The sequence below is a fragment of the Bos indicus x Bos taurus genome, chromosome X (assembly GCF_003369695.1).
Source record: "Bos indicus x Bos taurus breed Angus x Brahman F1 hybrid chromosome X, Bos_hybrid_MaternalHap_v2.0, whole genome shotgun sequence".
Classification (NCBI taxonomy): Eukaryota; Metazoa; Chordata; class Mammalia; order Artiodactyla; family Bovidae; genus Bos; species Bos indicus x Bos taurus.
Window position 1 is genome coordinate 61,763,274 of NC_040105.1, and position 19,833 is coordinate 61,783,106.

General features: G+C 37.8%; 1 protein-coding gene across 5 annotated transcripts in view; it reads right to left on the bottom strand.

The window, feature by feature from the left end:
* OPHN1 (oligophrenin 1) overlaps positions 1-19,833 on the bottom strand; it is a 627,552-nt gene that overhangs the window by 158,110 nt on the left and 449,609 nt on the right. For 4 of the 5 annotated variants that reach the window (XM_027535147.1, XM_027535143.1, XM_027535142.1 and 1 more), the window contains 3 exons: positions 7,388-7,472; positions 2,034-2,092; positions 776-881 (listed from right to left, as the gene is read on the bottom strand). In XM_027535147.1, coding sequence (XP_027390948.1) covers positions 776-881; positions 2,034-2,092; positions 7,388-7,472 — 250 coding nt within the window. The remainder of the gene's footprint in view (positions 1-775; positions 882-2,033; positions 2,093-7,387; positions 7,473-19,833) is intronic. The other variant, XM_027535145.1, reaches the window with a different exon arrangement.

A 19,833-nucleotide genomic window follows, 5' to 3' on the forward strand; every position in this document is an offset into this window, starting at 1 on the left:
AACACAGTAGGAGTGGCCTTAAGAGTGACCTGTCAATGGTCATCAAGAAAGCAAGTAGCAGAACTGATGCTGGAACCCAGGTTTGCTCACTCCTGGCTATAGTACTTTTTTCTGTTCCACATTGTTTCCTTAGAGCAGCCTTTTATGAGTCAAGTAAATTTATCTGTATTCACAACACTGAACCCTCTGGTCAGAAAGCACCACAGTGGGGCACACATGCCCCTTATACCCACCCATCTTAGAGCCTATCACCAGATCTACTCTGAAATGCTGCTATCTCTTCCTACCTGCCATACGCAAGCAAAGAAGGCGACTATAATCATGACTCCCATGTCTTGAGAACTTCCTATGTCCCAGGCACTTTACCTGTATTCATTCAAATCCACATAACAGTCTTAAGGGGCAGGCAATACTACTCTTATTTTAAAGATGACCAAACAGAGGTTAAGAGAGCTTTTCCTAAGATTATAAAGCTAAAGGGTAGAGCTGGTATTTGAAACCAGATTTATCTGACAGCAAAGCTTGTGTTTAATCCATTCTATCTGGTATTAATCCCTAAACTGAGAAAACCCCTTAGATAAGATGCACAATGAGCTGGATAAGATACATACAAGGATAAAGGCAAAATCATGTTTCTCACCGAGCACTCAGATCGCCTAGGATGAAGCAATTGGGGGTTGGGACTTAATGAGCTTAAAGAAAGTTTATCTGTAGCGCTATCATGTGTGTCATTCTTCTAACAGGAACTCTTCCTGAAAACCTAGAAGTTACTTACTTGACCAAGTGTCTTATAAGAAGTTCCAACATCTCTCGGTTCTTTTCTGGTAGCTTATATACCAGGGAGTGAATAGCTCCCAATCGATAATCCAGGTTGTCAGACTCTGAGAGAGAACAGAGAGATAGTTTTGCCTTCTGGGCAATTGGATTAAGCAAATTTTCATGCACAGACACACATACACACACCCATGCATGTGCACATGCAGAGATAATCAGAGACACATAGTCTGAGAGATGAAAAGAGAGAGATATATAGACACAGGGACAAAATGACAGAAAGAGACCAAGAAACAAAGACACTGAAGGGGGAAGACAGAGACTGACTATAAGATAAAAACATAGATTAAAAACAAATAAATTAGTCTAGAAAGGAGAATAATATAGAAGAGAGAAGAGAAGATAAAACAGAAGAGAGAAGAGAAGACTGTATCAGAACAAGTCAGAATTCTAGAAACAGCAGGTTGCTCTTAAAGCTCTGCATGTAAACTTCCAGCTGGAAACGCTTGCCCAGCAAATTTCCTTGTGGAACTGGGAGGTGTGCTGCTGCCTCTGGATTCCTAGGAAAATTACTGAGAGAGCTCAGAGTAAAAATCAAGGCTCTCTTGCCTCAACAAAGATTCATTATGAGGACAAATCCCCTGCATCTTTTTCCTCAATACTATACAAGGCACAATGTAGAAGAGTCACATGGAGGTAGGGAGGGATACTCATACAGTGGCCTCAGCCAAAACTTTTAATGCTTCTTCAGCTGCCAACTTTTTGAGTGATTCTATATACCTTATTTCCTATGTACTCCTCCAGTCTCACCACTGGTCTCATAATCTAAACATTGTGATGCTAGCACTAAAAAAATAAAGAGTAATAATTCACAAGACAATTGAAAACCATTTGAAAGGGCAAAGTGTTGAAAAAAACCTGAAACAATAACTGTAATGGAACCATTTTGTTGTTTCCTGGCAATGTGAGCCAATATGCTTGTTCTGATATAAGGCACAATCAATCAGTCAAGTCCTCAGAACTTTTGCATCCCTCAAGTTAGACAGTTTTCTCCAATTTACTCAACTAACACTAATTTATGAAAACTAATACAGCACGTGAGTTAGCAAGTAAGAATATCCTCATTTGACAGTGGACAAAACCTGTAAGTATGTTTGTTTTTTCCCTTACTTTCACTCAAGCAGTCTTCTAGGCTTATTGTTGTAAATATTAGTTAGAAGCCAGGAAAACACAATTAACTAAGTAACATAAATACTTACTGGCAGCAGAGACCAGCTCTTTGTGAAGTCTATAGGTCATGACAGGTTCAGAAAGATTCCTGAAATTAATGAAGACTGTAAGTTCCTTTGGGGAGGGAGTAGTGAGGCCTTAGAATCTCAGTTCTGTGAGAAGTAAAGCTGAAGTTTCTGAGCTCACAGATTGATATGACTATATGCATTTTTTGTTCATCTGAAAATTTGTCAGAGGAATTCTCATTGCTCGTAATTCAACAGAAGAAAGTATGAGCTGAGACCTCGAGCAGGGTCTCCAACTAGTTCCCCAAAGTGAAAAGAGGCAAAAACCAGCCCTGCAAAAAGTGGACCCACTACGATTGATACTATGAAGTCCTTACAGTTCATTAGTTCCTCAGTTTCCAAGTTCTTTTACATCTGTCCTGCCATTTGATCCCTCCAAAAATCCTGTGAAGAAGTAATTCAAATCCCTGTTTAATGGAAAAGGAAATTGAGGCTCAGACAGGTTTCTTTATTTAGTCAAAAAATACTGGTTGAGTGACTTCCCTAGTGATCCAGTGGTTAAAACTCTGTAATTCCACTTCAAGGGGCACGAGTTTGACCCCTGGTCAAGGAACCAAGATCCAACATGCTGCGTGGTGTGGTCTATATACATAGGCTGAACACCTACTTGTGACTGGCATTGTGCCAGGTATTGGGGATCCAGATGAATTAGACGTAGTCTAAACCTTCAAGGAGCTAACAGTCTAGTTGGGGAAAGTATCATATACAAAATTTGCAATGTAAGGTAACAAGTACAATGATAAAAGTGGGTAGTACATGGCCGAGAAGAAGGAAGCAATCCACTAATAATAGTAATAATAGCAAACTCGTCACTGTTCTAAGTGTTTAACATATATTTACTCATTTAATTCTCATGACAACCCTGTAAGGTAGATACTAATATTATCTTCATTTTTTAGATAAGGAAACTGAGCTTCAGAAAAGTTATATAGTTCATCCTAAGCCACATAGTTAGTAAGTGGCGGAAGTAAGCAGTCTGTCTCAAGGCCATGTTCTTTATCATTATGTTATACTGCTTGCCACTGCTCTTATTGTAGTAATATAGGCAAGAGATAATAAAAGCCTAAATGAAAATAGTGCCATTAGGGGTAGAAAGAAAGGGTGAGGAGAGTTATTTGAAAGACATTAAAGACAGCTCCTTCAACAGTTATAAGGGAAAGATTAATGTTGATGAGGGACAGAGTAATCTGGTTTGGGTACACAAAACCAGAGTAATCTGGTTTGGGACTGAACATATTAGAAATTGATTCAGAGGGAAGTAGAGATGCTATGTCTGAGGGGTTTCTGGGATAGCCAAAGACAGATGTTTATTAGGAAGATGGATGAAGTGCTTTTCCAGATCTGAGAAGCAGGGCTTATTAGAACCATAAGAACGAATACCATGGCTCAAGGACAGATGGTGAACTGGCAGCTAACAGTTACATGAGGTCTTTCAACATTTCTTTCCAGTCCAGAAGAGTGTATAAAAAAGAAATGGAATTGAATCAGTCATCATAATATGAAAAAAATTGAGTATTTCACATACAAGATCAATATTGTCTGTCTCTATTGAAAAATGGAAAGATCTGTCTATATTGGGCTCCTATGGTTGTTTGCGGGAGTAAAGAATATTGCTGTTTATATATAAACAAAGGGATTGCCATGCAAGTAAGGGTTTTATAGGCAACAAGTTTAATATGAAAGTAGTTTAATATGAAAGTAGTCCTTCAGTCATTTTCATATCCTTGTTCCTGTAAATATTTGTATTTTCCATTCCTCCAGTGTAGCAAAATGAGAAGAAAGCCCTGGGAAATACCAGGTAGAAAGTCCATAAAAGAGACTTCTTAAAGTGATCAAAGAGGTGAGAGAAAATCCAAAAGTAATGGATTAACAGAATCCAAAAGAAGAAAGAGTTTCAAGGAGGGCTTGTTAACAGCTTCAAATGCTACAAAGAGATCAAATAAGGTAAAGATTGACAATCATCCATTGTGTTTAGCATTGAGAATCACTGGTGACCTTGGCAAGAGCAGCTTCATAGAGGAGAGGGCGCAAGTCAGATTTGCAGTGGGTTAGAAAGTAAACTCGGAGATTAAAAGTAAAGGTGGGAGTGTGTATTACTTCATACACTGAAGCTAGATTGAGAAGGGCTGAAATATCTCACTAGGCAATTTCATCTAAGCTCCTGCCTCCTGTTGTCATCTGCACTGTTGATGATCCCCAGTTTTTTAACTCAAGCCCAGAATTCTCTGAGTTACATTCCTATACATTTCCTATATATCAGATTGCCTATTTAAAATTCTTGCCCTAGTTTCTATAAAGACACCTAGATTTGACATATCTAAAACCTAATTTGTCATCTCCCTCAAATGAGGTTTTTTTTTTTTTTAATGTTTCCCAAATCAGTAAATGTATGACCATCATTTGGTTGCATGGGCTGGAAATGTGGAAGTCATTCTTTTATCTCCCTCTCCTCCATCTTCATATCCAAGTTTATTCCCTAAATCTCTTGACTATGCTTATTTCTGTCTATTCCCGATGCTACTCCCTAGTCCCACAGAAGCATAATCTCTTTCCAGGACCACAGCAACAGCTTGCTAACTGGTTTCCACCTCTACTTATTTTGTCTCTCTCTAATCTCATCTCTATATTTTTTCAAAATGCAAATCTCATCATATAACCTCCTGCTTAAAATCTTTCAGTATATTCCCATTCCTTTAAATATATATTCATACTCCAATTCTAAAAATATCCTAAAAGGCCTTGAATGATCTGGCCCTACATATCTCTCCCTCCCTCTACACTCAATACTCCACATATACTGGTACATGTAGTTCCTTAAAAGAGTCCTCCTTGTGCTTCAAGGTCTTTGCATATGAAGGTATTTCTGTCTGGAACTGCCTCCCCCTGCCAGTTGACTCCAAGTTATAATTCAAACCTCAGTTCAAAACGAAAACCAGAATAAATCAGGCTTTCTTATTATATGACGGCATCCCACTTTGCAGTTTTCCTTCAGAGCACTTATTACAGTTCATTATATTGGTATAATTGGTTTTTGTCTGTCCATTTCACTGGACTATAACTTTAAAAAAAATGTTTTATTTGTTTTTGGCTGTGCTGAGTCTTCATTGTTGTGTATGGGCTTTGCTGTAGTTGCAGTGTAGGGGCTACTCTTTACTGTCATATCCCTCAAATGTAGTTACAGCACACAGGGTTAGTTGTGCTGTGGCATATGGTATCTCCCCTGACTAGGGATTCAGTCAGTGACCCTTGCATTGGCAGGCAGACCCTTAACCACTGGACCACCAGGGAAGTCCCAACTATGAGCTTTTTAAGGTCATATCTACTCACAACTGTGTACCAACTGCCAGATACTATGCTAGGCACTGAGTAGGTACTCAAGAAATGTTTACTGAATGGTTTAGTGAATGGTGGAAAAAATGAATGAATGAAACAAAACACAAGGTTCGAGAGATGTGCAATGTTGGATCATATTTGTTCATGGGGTTCTCAAGGCAAGAGTGCTGAAGTGGTTTGCCATTCCCCTCTCCAGTGGACCACATTTTACCAGAACTCTCTACTATGACCCATCTGTCTTGGCTGGCCTTAAATGGCATGGCTTATAATTTCACTGAGTTACACAAAGCTGTGATCCATGTGATCATTTTGGTTAGTTTTCTGTGGTTGGGGTCTTCCTATTTGTATGCTCAGAGGAAAGAACCCATTAAATGAGAAAGGTTAAAGATACAGAAAAGAAAAGGGATGGTTTTTAGAGTAATTTTCTAGAATATTAGAGACAAGGGGTGAATTAGGTATCTAAAACACAGATGAAGCAAGTTCATTTTGAAGATACCAATACAATTTAAAAAAAAGAAATTGAAAAGGTATTAACTGGCTAGTACATATTAAAGGCTCATAAGACTCTTAACAATAAATATCTCTTATTGGAGGTGCTGGCCATTCAAAAGTCTCACGTTCATATTTCAAATGGGCTTCACTGCTTATTATGCAATGATCTGGCAAAGGTAAAATGTGGGAGGGACTTACCCTATGTAAATCTCTTAAAAAAGTAACTCCTTTTAAAGAGGCTAGAGACATAGAATCATTTACTTGCACTATTATCATCATCATGAGTCTCCTGAAGTGTGCATAGCAGATTGCTATGTCTTTACTAAATTACCCAAGCAATTCTAAGAAGGTCACAGCCTATGGGATGTGGAGAATAGGGAAATAAGATGCTCTAATACCAATGGCTTTAAAAGTTAGAGATACTTGGGTTCAAATAATATGAATTGTGATCATGAATATTACTTAATGAGGGAGAAAGTATGTTGTAATTCTTCATCTGTAAAATAAGTATGGTAACACCTACCTCATAAGATTACTGTGAGAAAAACAATGATATTGTCAACATAAGCAACTAGAATATTGCCCAGCACAGAATAAACCCTCTTAGAACAGTGATTTTCTTCTTTGGCAAATGCAAGAGAAATACTCCTGAATAGAGCATTCATATTTACTTAAAGTTCTAAGATGATGCAATAGCAGAAGGTCATTTAATAACAATATCTGGGACCCAATCTATTTGGAGTAATGACATTTCTCATATCATAAATAGCTATCTTATTGACTAAAGAGTACAATAACTGAAAAGACATTTTAGCACATAAAGTATGGTGTATACTATGGGACATAGAAAATGGTAAGAAATGAATGAGTTTAAAAAGTATATATGTCACAAATAATTTTATGCAGTATAAAGTTATACCAATAAACTGTCATTGTGCATCCCCAAATTTTGCTCATGAGTTAATTTTTTCCTACTGCCATCACTTCATTTAGTTCTAACATTTTTTTTTCTTTTTAAGTTCTAACTTTTTTATATTTGTATTTTTTTGGGTTTTATTCACATTATTAAAAAAGACATACAAATACACAAATTATGCATGTGTAAATGCAATTTAATGTTTCAAAATTATTATTATCCAACAATACAGGTTAAAAATCTTGAATTTTCCCAACTCCTGAGTTTGCTGGTGAGCCCACTGTGATATCACCCTATCTGTGCATAAAGGCAAACCTTCAAATTGTTTTTAAAGCAAATTTTCTTCAGAAACCCACATTTCAATAATAATTCTATTATTTTGATGTTTCCCTTGCTTAAATTCCCAATTTAAAAAAAGGCTCCTAATGTACATTTTTATTTAACAAAAATTCTTTTCATTCTTTTTTCTTTAGCAATTCTATCTAAACTCCCAAAATTGGGATACATTAACTCCATCTCCATCCATCCAAATTCGATCATTTCTGAAAAGCAATGTTCCAAATCATATTAGACATACCTGAGGTAGAATTTCAAGGAGCTGGTGATTGTCTTAATGTCCCAGTCACTATTATGAAAATCAATATCTCCTGGGCATTTAGGATCTATTCAAGAAGAAAAAAAAATGAAAAAAGTTAATTTTTCACAAGATACTAGATTTTACCCCTTTAAAAGAAAAATAAAGTACATTAATTAAAAGATAGTTACTCTAACGAGCTTTCACAAAATGAAAACTTTACAACAAACATGTCTTTGAGGTATCAAAAAATTTCCTTGCACTCCAGTTAAGCATGCAAGGAGCTTGGAAGTCAACTCTTGCATTCACACAAGAAGAAAAAAAATGGAACAACCTGAAAATCAACTCCTCTTAGCTCCATCAGAGAACTGAGGTCATAGGGCAAGCTGAAGAAACAGACAAGCAGACACAGAAAATCAAAACATATAGGGCATAAGCCCAAGAGCAGAAAAGTCCTTGGGAACCAGTTCAGGACTATGAAAACCTAATCAATAACTGGCAAATTGCTAGAGGCTCACTGTGAACCTCTTAAGTGGTAAAGTCGATAAGTGTTCAGCTTTCATAGGCTTAATTCAAATGCCAACTCATTCCCAAAGTGTCTCTAATTACCCTCACCTCAATGTTAACATCAGGAACTTTTTTTTTTTTTTTTGTACAAATACTTATTAAGCAGCTACCATGCACCAGATACTAGGTGTATTTGTTCATTCCTCCATGTTTCCATTGTGTGATGTTCATCTCTGTTGTGTTTCACTCTGATTATTTTCTATAAATATCTGTGTTATGAACTGACAGACTCTTTATCTGGCTAGCTTTTAGCACAATCTAGGCATAGAAAAATTTCACTTTTCACTTTCTTGCATTGAAGAAGGAAATGGCAACCCACTCCAGTGTTCTTGCCTGGAGAATCCCAGGGATGGGAGAGCCTGGTGGGCTGCCGTCTATGGGGTCACACAGAGTCAGACACGACTGAAGTGACTTAGTAGCAGCAGCAGTGTGAACAGGCTTGAGAGTTAAAAATTTTAAGCAGGCCCAGTCCTAGGGGACTCCCAAGCTTTTGGGAGTTTTACCTACAGGAGCCTTATCAGATTCTCACAGTGAAGATCTGAGAAAAATTCCATCATGTTACTGTAATTCTGAAAAGCGGATAAGAAAATTAGCCATTTAAAAATATGCATTGACCATTTTGTTTTTCTGATTAAGGCCTACGCTCAAAGAAACTATTTTACCAGAACTTGACTGACCTGGGAAAGGGGAAATTCACAACTCCAGAACTGGAATGCCCCCCTGTCTCTTCTAAGGGGGAAAACTGAAACAAAACTGAACAATATTTGTGAAGATCATAAGCCAGAAGCAAAGGTTCACTAAAATACTAAGCATTCACCCCCAAGGAAACCAGAATTGAAAGAGACACATACACCTTGATGTTCACTGAAGCACCGTTTACAATATCTAGGACATGGAAGCAACCTAGATGTCCATCCGCAGGTGAATGGATAAGTAAGTTGTGGTACAAATACACAAAGGACTATTACTAGACTATAAAAAGGAATGCATTTGAGTAAATTCTAATGAGGTGTATGAACCTGGAGCCTATCATACAGAGTGAAGTCAGAAAGACAAACACTGATACAGTATATTAATGTGTATATATGGAATTTAGAAAGATGGTAATGACAACCTTATATGCAAGACAACAAAAGACACACAGATGTAAAGAAGAGACTTCTGGACTCTGAGGGAAAAGGTGAGGGTGGGGTGATTTGAGAGAATAGCATTGAAACATGTTTATTACCATATGTAAAATACATGACCAGTACTAGTTTGATGCATGAAGCAGGCACCCAAAGACAGTGCTCTGAGACAGCAGAGGGATAGGGTAGGAATGGAGGTGGGAGGGGAGTTCAGGATGGGGAGACACATGTATACCTGAGGCTGATTCATACTGATGTATGGCAAAAACCATCACAACACTGTAAAGTAATTATCCTCCAATTAAAATAAATACAGAATGAAGCAGGGCAAAGACTAATAGAGTTTTGCCAATAAAATGCACTAGTCATAGCAAACACCCTCTTCCAACAACACAAGAGAAGACTCTACACATGGACATCACCAGATGGTCAACACCGAAATCAGATTGATTATATTCTTTGCAGCCAAAGCTGGAGAAGCTCTATACAGTCAGCAAAAACAAGACCGGGAGCTGACTGTGGCTCAGATCATGAACTCCTTATTGCCAAATTCAGACTTAAATTGAAGAAAGTAGGGAAAACCACTAGACCACTCAGGTATGACCTAAATCAAATCCCTCATGATTATACAGTGGAAGTGAGAAATAGATTTAAGGGACTAGATCGGATAGATAGAATGCCTGATGAACTATGGACAGAGGTTCGTGACATTGTACAGGAGACAGGGATCAAGATCATCCCCATGGAAAAGAAATGCAAAAAAGCAAAATAGCTGTCTGAGGAGGCCTTACAAATAGCTGTGAAAAGAAGAGAAGGGAAAAGCAAAGGCGAAAAGGAAAGCTATCACCATCTGAATGCAGAGTTCCAAAGAATAGCAAGAAGAGATAAGAAAGCCTTCCTCAGTGATCAATGCAAAGAAATAGAGGAAAACAACAGAATGGGAAAGACTAGAGATCGCTTCAAGAAAATCAGAGATACCAAAGGAACATTTCATGCAAAGATGGGCTCGATAAAGGACAGAAATGGTATGGAACTAACAGAAGCAGAAGATATTAAGAAGAGGTGGCAGGAATACACAGAAGAACTGTACAAAAAAGATCTTCATGACCAAAATAATCACGATGGTGTGATCACTCACCTAGAGCCAGACATCCTGGAATGTGAAGTCAAGTGGGCCTTAGGAAGTATCACTACGAACAAAGCTAGTGGAGGTGATGGAATTCCAGTTGAGCTATTTCAAATCCTTAAAGATGATGCTGTGAAAGTGGTGCACTCAATATGCCAGTAAATTTGGAAAACTCAGCAGTGGCCACAGGACTGGAAAAGGTCAGTTTTCATTCTAATCCCAAAGAAAGGCAATGCCAAAGAATGCTCAAACTACTACACAATTGCATTCATCTCACATGCTAGTAAAGTAATGCTTAAAATTCTCCAAGCCAAGCTTCAGCAATTCGTGAACCATGAACTTCCAGATGTTCAAGCTGGTTTTAGAAAAGGCAGAGGAACCAGAGATCAAATTGTCAACATCCACTGGATCATCGAAAAAGCAAGAGAGTTCCGGAAAAACATCTTTTTCTGCTTTACTGACTATACAAAAGCCTTTGATTGTGTGGATCACAATAAACTGTGGAAAATTCTGAAGGAGATGGGAATACCAGACCACCTGACCTGCCTCTTGAGAAACCTATATGCAGGTCAGGAAGCGACAGTTAGAACTGGACATGGAACAATAGACTGGTTCCAAATAAGAAAAGGAGTACGTCAAGGCTGTATATTGTCACCCTGCTTATTGAACTTATATGCAGAGTACATTATGAGAAATGCTGAGCTGGAAGAAGCACAAGCTGGAATCAAGATTGCTGGGAGAAATATCAATAACCTCCGATATGCAGATGATACCACCCTTATGGCAGAAAGTGAAGAAAACTAAAAAGCCTCTTGATGAGAGTGAAAAAGTAGAGTTGAAAAGTTTGCGTAAAGCTCAACATTCAGAAAACGAAGATCATGGCATCTGGCCCCATCACTTCATGGGAAATAAGTGGGGAAACAGTGTCAGACTTTATTTTTGGGGGCTCCAAAATCACTGCAGATGGTGACTGCAGCCATGAAATTAAAAGATACTGACTCCTTAGAAGGAAAGTTATGACCAACCTAGATAGCATATTCAAAAGCAGAGACATTACTTTGCCAACAAAGTTCTGTCTAGTCAAGGCTATGGTTTTTACAGTAGTCATGTATGGATGTGAAAGTTGGACTGTAAAAAAACCTGAGCACCAAAGAACTGATGCTTTTGAACTGTGGTGTTGGAGAAGACTCTTGAGAGTCCCTTGGACTGCAAGGAGATCCAACCAGTCCATCCTAAAGGAGATCAGTCCTGGGTGTTCACTGGAAGAACTGATGTTGAAGCTGAAACTCCAATAGGTTGGCCACCTAATGCGAAGCACTGACTCATTTGAAAAGACCCTGATGCTGGGAAAGATTGAGGGCGGGAGGAGAAGGGGATGACAGAGGATGAGATGGTTGGATGGCATCACCGTCTTTGTGGACATGGGTTTGGGTGGACTCCAGGAGTTGGTGATTGACAGGGAGGCCTGGCATGCTGCAGTTCATGGGGTCACAAAGAGTCAGACATGACTGAGCAAATGAACTGACTTCTGGTCACCTCTGTCTCCTTCCTCCCTCTTCTCTATGTAACTCTGTGAACCTCGCTGGGTGTTCCAGGCTGTGGAGAGCACATAGGGGTTTGATTACTGTCTAGACTGCTTTCTTGCCTTTTATTCCCCCTCTTCTCCTTCTGATCACCTATTTCTCCCTCCTCCCTCTTCTCTTCTCCATGTAACTCAGCGAACCTTTCTGGGTGTCCCTCATTGTGGAGAATCTTTTCTCCATTAACCTATATGTTTTTTCATCAGTGCTGCATGGATGGAGAAGTCTTGAGGCTATGGTAAGAATAAGACTGAAAACCAGAGGCAGGAGGCTTAAGTCCAAAACCTGAGAACATCAGAGAACTCCTGACTCCAGGGAACATTAATTAATAAGAGCACATCCAAAAGCCTCCATACCTACACTGAAACCAAGCTCCACCCAAGGTCCAACAAGTTCCAGAGCAAGACATACCATGCAAATTCTCCAGCATCTCAGGAACATAGCCCTGAGCTTATATATACAGGCTGCCCAAAGTCACAACAAACCCATAGACATCTCAAAACTCACTACTGGACACTTCATTGCACTCCAGAGAGAAGAAATCCAGCTCCACCCACTAGAACACGGACGCAAGCTTCCCTAACCAGGAAAGCTTGACAAGCTACTCGTCCAACCACACCCATAGAAAGGAACCTTCACAATAAAGAGGAATCACAAACTGCCAGAATACAGAAAGGCCACCCCAGAAACAGCAATCTAAACAAAATGAAAAGGCAAAGAAATACTCAGCAGGTAAAGGAACAGGATAAATGCCTACCAAACCAAACAAAAGAGGAGGAGATAGAGAGTCTACCTGAAAAGAATTCAGAATACTAATAGTAAAAATGATCCAAAATTTTTAAAACAAAATGGAGTTACAAATAAATGGCCTGGAGGCAAGGACTGAGAAGATGCAAGAAATGTTTAACAAGGACCTAGAAGAAATAAAAGAAGCAATCAATAATGAATAATGAAATAAATGAGATAAAAAATACTCTAGAGGGAACCAACAGGAGAATAACTGAGGCAGAAGATAGGATAAGTGAGGTAGAAGATAGAAAAGTGGAAATAAATGAAGCAGAGAGAAAAAAAGAAAAAACAATTAAAAGAAATGAAGACAACCTCAGAGACCTCTGGGACAATGTCAAATGCCCCAACATTCCAATCATAGGAGTCCCAGAAGAAGAAGACAAAGAGAAAGGCCATGAGAAAATACTTGAAGTGATAATAGTTGAAAACTTCCCTAAAATGAGGAAGGAAATAGTCACCCAAGTCCAAGAAACCCAGAGAGTCCCAAACAGGATAAACCAAAGGCAAAACACCCCAAGACACATATTAATCAAATTAACAAAGGTCAAACACAAAGAACAAATATTAAAAGCAGCAAGGGAAAAACAACAAATAACACACAAGGGGATTCCCATAAGGATAACAGCTGATATTTCAATAGAAACTCTCAGGGCAGAAGGGAATGGCAGGACATATTTAAAGTGATGAAAGAGAAAAACCTAAAACCCAGATTACTGTACCCAGAAAGGATCTTATTCAAATATGAAGGAGAAATCAAATGCTTTACAGTGAAGCAAAAGCTGAGAGAATTCAGCACCACCAAACCAGCTCTTCAACAAATGCTAAACCATCTCTAGAAAGGAAACAGAAAAGGTGTATAAACTTGACCCCAAAACATGAAAGTAAATAGCGACAGGATCATACTTATCAATAATTACCTTATTTGTAAATGGGTTGACTGCCCCAACCAAAAGACAAAGACTGGATGAATGGATGGAAAAAAAAAAAAAAAGAGCCCTATATATGCTGTCTACAAGAGACCCACCTGAAAACAATGGACACATACAGACTGAAAGTGAAAGGCTGGAAAAAGATATTGCACGCAAATGGAGACCAAAAGAAAGCAGGAGTAGCAATACTCATATCAGATAAAATAGACTTTGAAATAAAAGCTGTGAAAAGAGACAAAGAAAGACACTACATAATGGTCAAAGGATCACTCCAAGAAGAAGATACAAGAATTATAAATATATATGCACCAAACACAGGAGCACTGCAATATGTAAGGCAAATGCTAACAAGTATGAAAGGGGAAATTAAGAATAACACAGTAATAGTGGTAGACTTTAATACCCGTATGGATAGATATCCACACCTATGGATAGATCAATAAAACAGAAAATTAGCAAGGAAACATAAACTTTAAATGATACAATGGACCAGTTAAAACTAATTGATATCTATAGGACATTTCACCCTAAAACAATGAATTTCACCTTTTTCTCAAGTGCACACGGAACCTTCTCCAGGATAGATCACATCCTGGGCCATAAATCTAGCCGTGATAAATTCAAAACAATTGAAATCATCCCAAGCACCTTTTTGCTAATCACAATGCAGTAAGATTAGATGTCAATTACAGGAGAAAAACTATTAAAAATTCCAACATATGGAGGCTGAACAATACGCTTCTGAATAACCAACAAATCACAGAAGAAATAAAAAAAGAAATCAAAATATGCATAGAAATGAAAGAAAATGAAAACACAACAACCCAAAACCTATGGGACACTGTAAAAGCAGTGCTAAGGGAAAGGTTCATAGCAATACAGGCTTACCTAAACAAACAAGAAAAAAGTAAAATAAATAACCTACCTCTACACTTAAAGCAACTAGAAAAGGAAGAAATGAAGAACCCCAGGGTTAGTAGAAGGAAATAAATCTTTAAAATTAGGGCAGAAATAAATGCAAAAGAAACAAAAGAGACCATAGCAATAATCAACAAAGCCAAAAGCTGGTTCTTTGAGAAGATAAATAAAATTGACAAACCATGAAGGAGACTCATAAAGAAACAAAGGGAGAAGAATCAAATCAGGAAAATTAGAAATGAAAATGGAGAAATTACAACAGACAACACAGAAATACAAAGCATCATAAGAGACTACTATCAGCAACTATAGGCCAATAAAATGGACAACTTGGAAGAAATGTACAAGTTATTAGAAAAGTATAACTTTCCAAAACTGAGCCAGGAAGAAATAGAAAATCTTAACAGACCCATCACAAGCACAGAAATTGAAACTGTAATGAGAAATCTTCCAGCAAGCAAAAGCCCAGGACCAGATGGCTTCACGGCTGAATTCTACCAAAAATTTAGAGAAGAGCTAACACATATCCTACACAAACTCTTTCAGAAAATTGCAGAGGAAGATAAACTTCCAAACTCATTCTATGAGGCCACCATCACCCTAATACCAAAACTAGACAAACATGCCACACACACACACACACACACACACACACACACACAAACTACAGGCCAATAACACTGGTGAACATAGATGCAAAAATCCTTAACAAAATTGTAGCAAACAGGATCCAACAACATATTAAAAAGATCATACATCACGACCAAGTGGGCTTTATCCCAGGGATGCAAGGATTCTTCAATATCCGCAAATAAATCAATGTAATACACCACATTAACAAATTGAAAGATAAAAGCGATATGATTATCTCAATAGATGCAGAGAAAGCCTTTGACAAAATTGAACATCCATTTATGATAAAAACCCTCCAGAAAGCAGGAATAGAAGGAACATACCTCAACATAATAAAGGCTATATATGACAAACCCACAGCAAACATCCTCAATGGTGAAAAATTAAAAGCATTTCCCCTAAAGTCAGGAACAAGACAAGGGTGCCAACTCTCACCACTTCTATTCAACATAGTTTTGGAAGTTTTAGCCACAGCAATCAGAGAAGAAAAAGAAACAAAAGTAATCCAGATTGGAAAAGAAGAAGTAAAACTCTCACTGTTTGCAGACGACATGATCCTCTACATAGAAAACCCTTAAGACTCCACCAGAAAATTACTAGAGCTAATCAATGAATATAGAAAAGTTGCAGGATATAAAATTGACACACAGAAATCTCTTGCATTCCTATACATTAACAATGAGAAAACAGAAAGAGAAATTAAGAAAACAATTCCATTCACCATTGCAATGAAAAGAATAAAATATTTAGGAATAAATTGACCTAAAGAAACAAAAGACCTATATGTAGAAAACTATAAAACACTGATTAAAGAAATCAAAGAGGACACAAATAGATGGAGAAATATACCATGTTCATGGACTGGAAGAATTTATATAGTGAAAATGAATATACTACCTAAAGAAATCTATAGATTCAATGCAATCCCTATCAAGCTACCAACGGTATTTTTCACAGAGCTAGAACAAATAATTTCACAATTTGTATGGAAATAAAAAAAACCTCGAATAGCCAAAGCAATCTTGAGAAAGAAGAATGGACCTGGAGGAATCAACCTGCCTGACTTTAGGCTATACTACAAAGCTTCAGTTATCAAGACAATATGGTACTGTCACAAAGACAGAAATGTAGATCAATGGAACAAAATAGAAAGCCCAGAGATAAATACACGCACCTATGGAGAAGGCAATGGCACCCCACTCCAGTACTCTTGCCTGGAAAATCCCATGGATGGAGGAGCCTGGTAGGCTGCAGTCCATGGGGTTGCTAAGAGTTGGACACGACTGATCGACTTCACTTTCACTTTTCACTTTCATGCATTGGAGAAGGAAATGGCAACCCACTCCGTGTGTTCTTGCTTGGAGAATCCCAGGGACGGGGAACCTGGTGGACTGCCGTCTATGGGGTCGCACAGAGTCGGACACGACTGAAGTGACTTAGCAGCAGCAGCAGCATGGACACCTTATATTTGACAAAGGAGGCAAGAATATACAATGGAAAAAAGACAATCTCTTTAACAAGTGGTGCTGGGAAAACTGGTCAACCACTTGTAAAAGAATGAAACTAGAACACTTTCTAACACCACACACAAAAATAAACTCAAAATGGATTAAAGATCTAAACGTAAGCCCAGAAACTATCAAACTCCTAGAGGAAAAGTTAGGCAAACACTCTCTGACATAAATCACAGCAGGATCCTCTATGACCCACCTCCCAGAATAATGGAAATAAAAGCAAAAATAAACAAATGGGACCTAATTAAACTTAAAAGTTTTTGCACAGTGGAGGAAACTATAAGCAAGGTGATAAGACAGCCTTCAGAATGGGAGAAAATAATAGCAAATGAAGCAATTGACAAGGAATTAGTCTCAAAAATATACAAGTAGCTCCTGCAGCTCAATTCCAGAAAAATAAATGACCCAATCAAAAAAAAAAAAAAAAGGGCCAAAGAACTAAACAGACATTTCTTCAAAGAAGACATAAAGATAGCTAGCAAACACACTGACAAGATGCTCAACATCACTCATTATCAGAGAAATGCAAATCAAAACCACAATGAGGTACCATCTCACGCCAGTCAGAATGGCTGCTATCCAAAAGTCTATAAACAATAAATGCTGGAGAGGGTGCGGTGAAAAAGGTGAAACCCTCTTACACTGTTGGTGGGAATGCAAACTAGTACAGCCACTATGGAGAACAGTGTGGAGATTCCTTAAAAAGCTGGAAATAGAACTGCCATATGACCCAGCAATCCCACTGCTGGGCCTACACAGAATTGAAAGAGACACGTGTACCCCAATGTTCATCACAGCACTGTTTAAAATAGCCAGAACATGGAAGTAACCTAGATGTCCATCGGCAGACGAATGGATAAGAAAGTTGTGGTACATATACACCATGGAATATTACTCAGCTATTAAAGAGAATGCATTTGAATCAGTTCTAATGAGGTGGATGAAACTGGAGCCTGTTATACAGGGTGAGGTAATTCAGATCAAAAAACACCAGTACAGTATATTAACACATATATATGGAATTTAGAAAGATGATAACCATGACCCTATATGCGAGACAGCAAAAGAGGCACAGATGTAAAGAACAGACTGTTGGCCTCTGTGGGAGAAGGCGAGGGTGGGCTGATTTGAGGGAAAAGTATTGAAACATGTATACTATAATATGTGAAATAGATCAGCAGTCCAGGTTTGATGCATGAGTCAGGGTGCTCAGCGCTGGTGCACTGGGATGACCATGAGAGATGGGATGTGGAGGGAGGTGGGAGGGAGGTTCAGCCTGGGGAAAACATGTATACCCATGGCTGATTCATGTGAATGTATGGCAAAACCACAATAGTGTAAAGTAATTAGCCTCCAATATAAATAAAAATTTTTAAAAATGAATACTGAGGGTTGATTGCCTTTAAACTTGACTTGTTTCATCTCCTTCCTGTCCAAGGGACTCTTAATAGTCTTGTCCAGCATCACAGTTCAAAAGCATCAATTCTTCAGCACTCAGCCTTCTTTATGGTCCAACTCTCATATGGGTACCTGACTACTGCAAAAACCATAGCTTTGACTATACGGACCTTTGTTGACAAAGTGATATCTGTGCGTTTAAATACACTGTCTAGGTTTGTCTTAGCTTTCCTTCCAAGGAGCACTTGTCTTTTAATCTCATGGCTGCAGTCATCGTCCATAGTGATTTTGGAGCCCAATAAAAGAAAACCTTTCACTGCTTCCAGGATCAGGATGGGGAACACATGTACACCCATGGCTGATTCATGTCAATGTATGGCAAAAGCCACTACAATATTTTAAAGTAATTTGCCTTCAATTAAAACAATAAATTAAAAAAAAATAAAAGCCAAAAATAAAAGGCCACTAAAAGACACACACACACACACACACACACACACACACACACAAAACCTTAAGAAACACAGAAAACATCAGAATCAGATATGGTAGACACTTTAGAATTATCAAACTGGGAATTTAAATAACTATGATTAGTACACTAAGGATCATAATGAATAAGGTGGATAACATAAAACAATGAATTGGATTAATGTAAGTGGAGAGATAGAAACTTTAAGAAAGAATCAAAAGGAAATTTTAGAAATCAAAAACACCATAACAGAAATGAAGAATTTCACTGATGGACACGGTTGAGAAAATAATCAGTGAACCTGAAGAAATGTCAGTAGGAACTTCTGAAACGAAAAGGGATAGAGAAAGATATACCATACAAACATTAATGAATAAAAAACTGAGGTAGCTCCATTCATTTCAAATAAAGCAGATTAAGGAAAATTATCAGGGATAAAGAGAGTCATTAAACAGAAGGATTAATTCTCGAAGAAAACATGTGTGTGTATACATAAAGTCACCCAGTTGTGTCGAATTCTTTGTAACCCCATGGACAGTAGCCTGCCAACCTCCTCTATCCATGGGATTTTCCAGGTAAGAATACTGGATTGGGGAGCCATTTCCTTTTCCAGGGGATCTTTTTGACCCAGGAATTGAACCTGCATCTCTTACATCTCCTGTATAGGCAGATGGGTTCTTTACCACTGCACCTCCTGGGAAGGAGACCCAGGTTTGATCCCTGGATCAGGAAGATCCACTGGAGAAGGAAATGGCAATACACTTCAGTATTCTTGCCTGGGAAACCACTTGGATAGAGAAGCCTGGCAGACTATAGTCCATGAGGGTACAAAAGAGTCAGACATGACTTAGTGACTAAACAAAAACAAAACTATATATATATACACAACTATAAATATATATGTATTTATATATATGTATATGTATTTATATATATGTATAATATGTATATGTATATATATTATCCTTGTTGGATATATCCTTGTTGTGTATGTGAATATATATATATATATATATATATATATATTTATGTATATTCACATACACAACAAGGATATATCCAACAAGGATAATATATATTATATAATATTTTTATATTCAAAATATAAAATAAATCATACATTTGACTTTAAAAAGAGCAACAACTCAATTTAAAAAATGACAGAGGACATGAATAAAGATTTTTCCAAAGATGATATACAGATAGCCACAGGCACATGAAAAGATGTTCAACATCACTGATCATTATGGAAATGCAACTCAAACGAGCTACAATGAGCTAACACCACACATCTGTCAGAATGGCTATTACCAAAAAGACAAGAAATAACAAGTGTTGGTGAAGATAGGAGTAAACAACCCTCATTCACTGTTGATAGAAATGTATACTAGTGTAG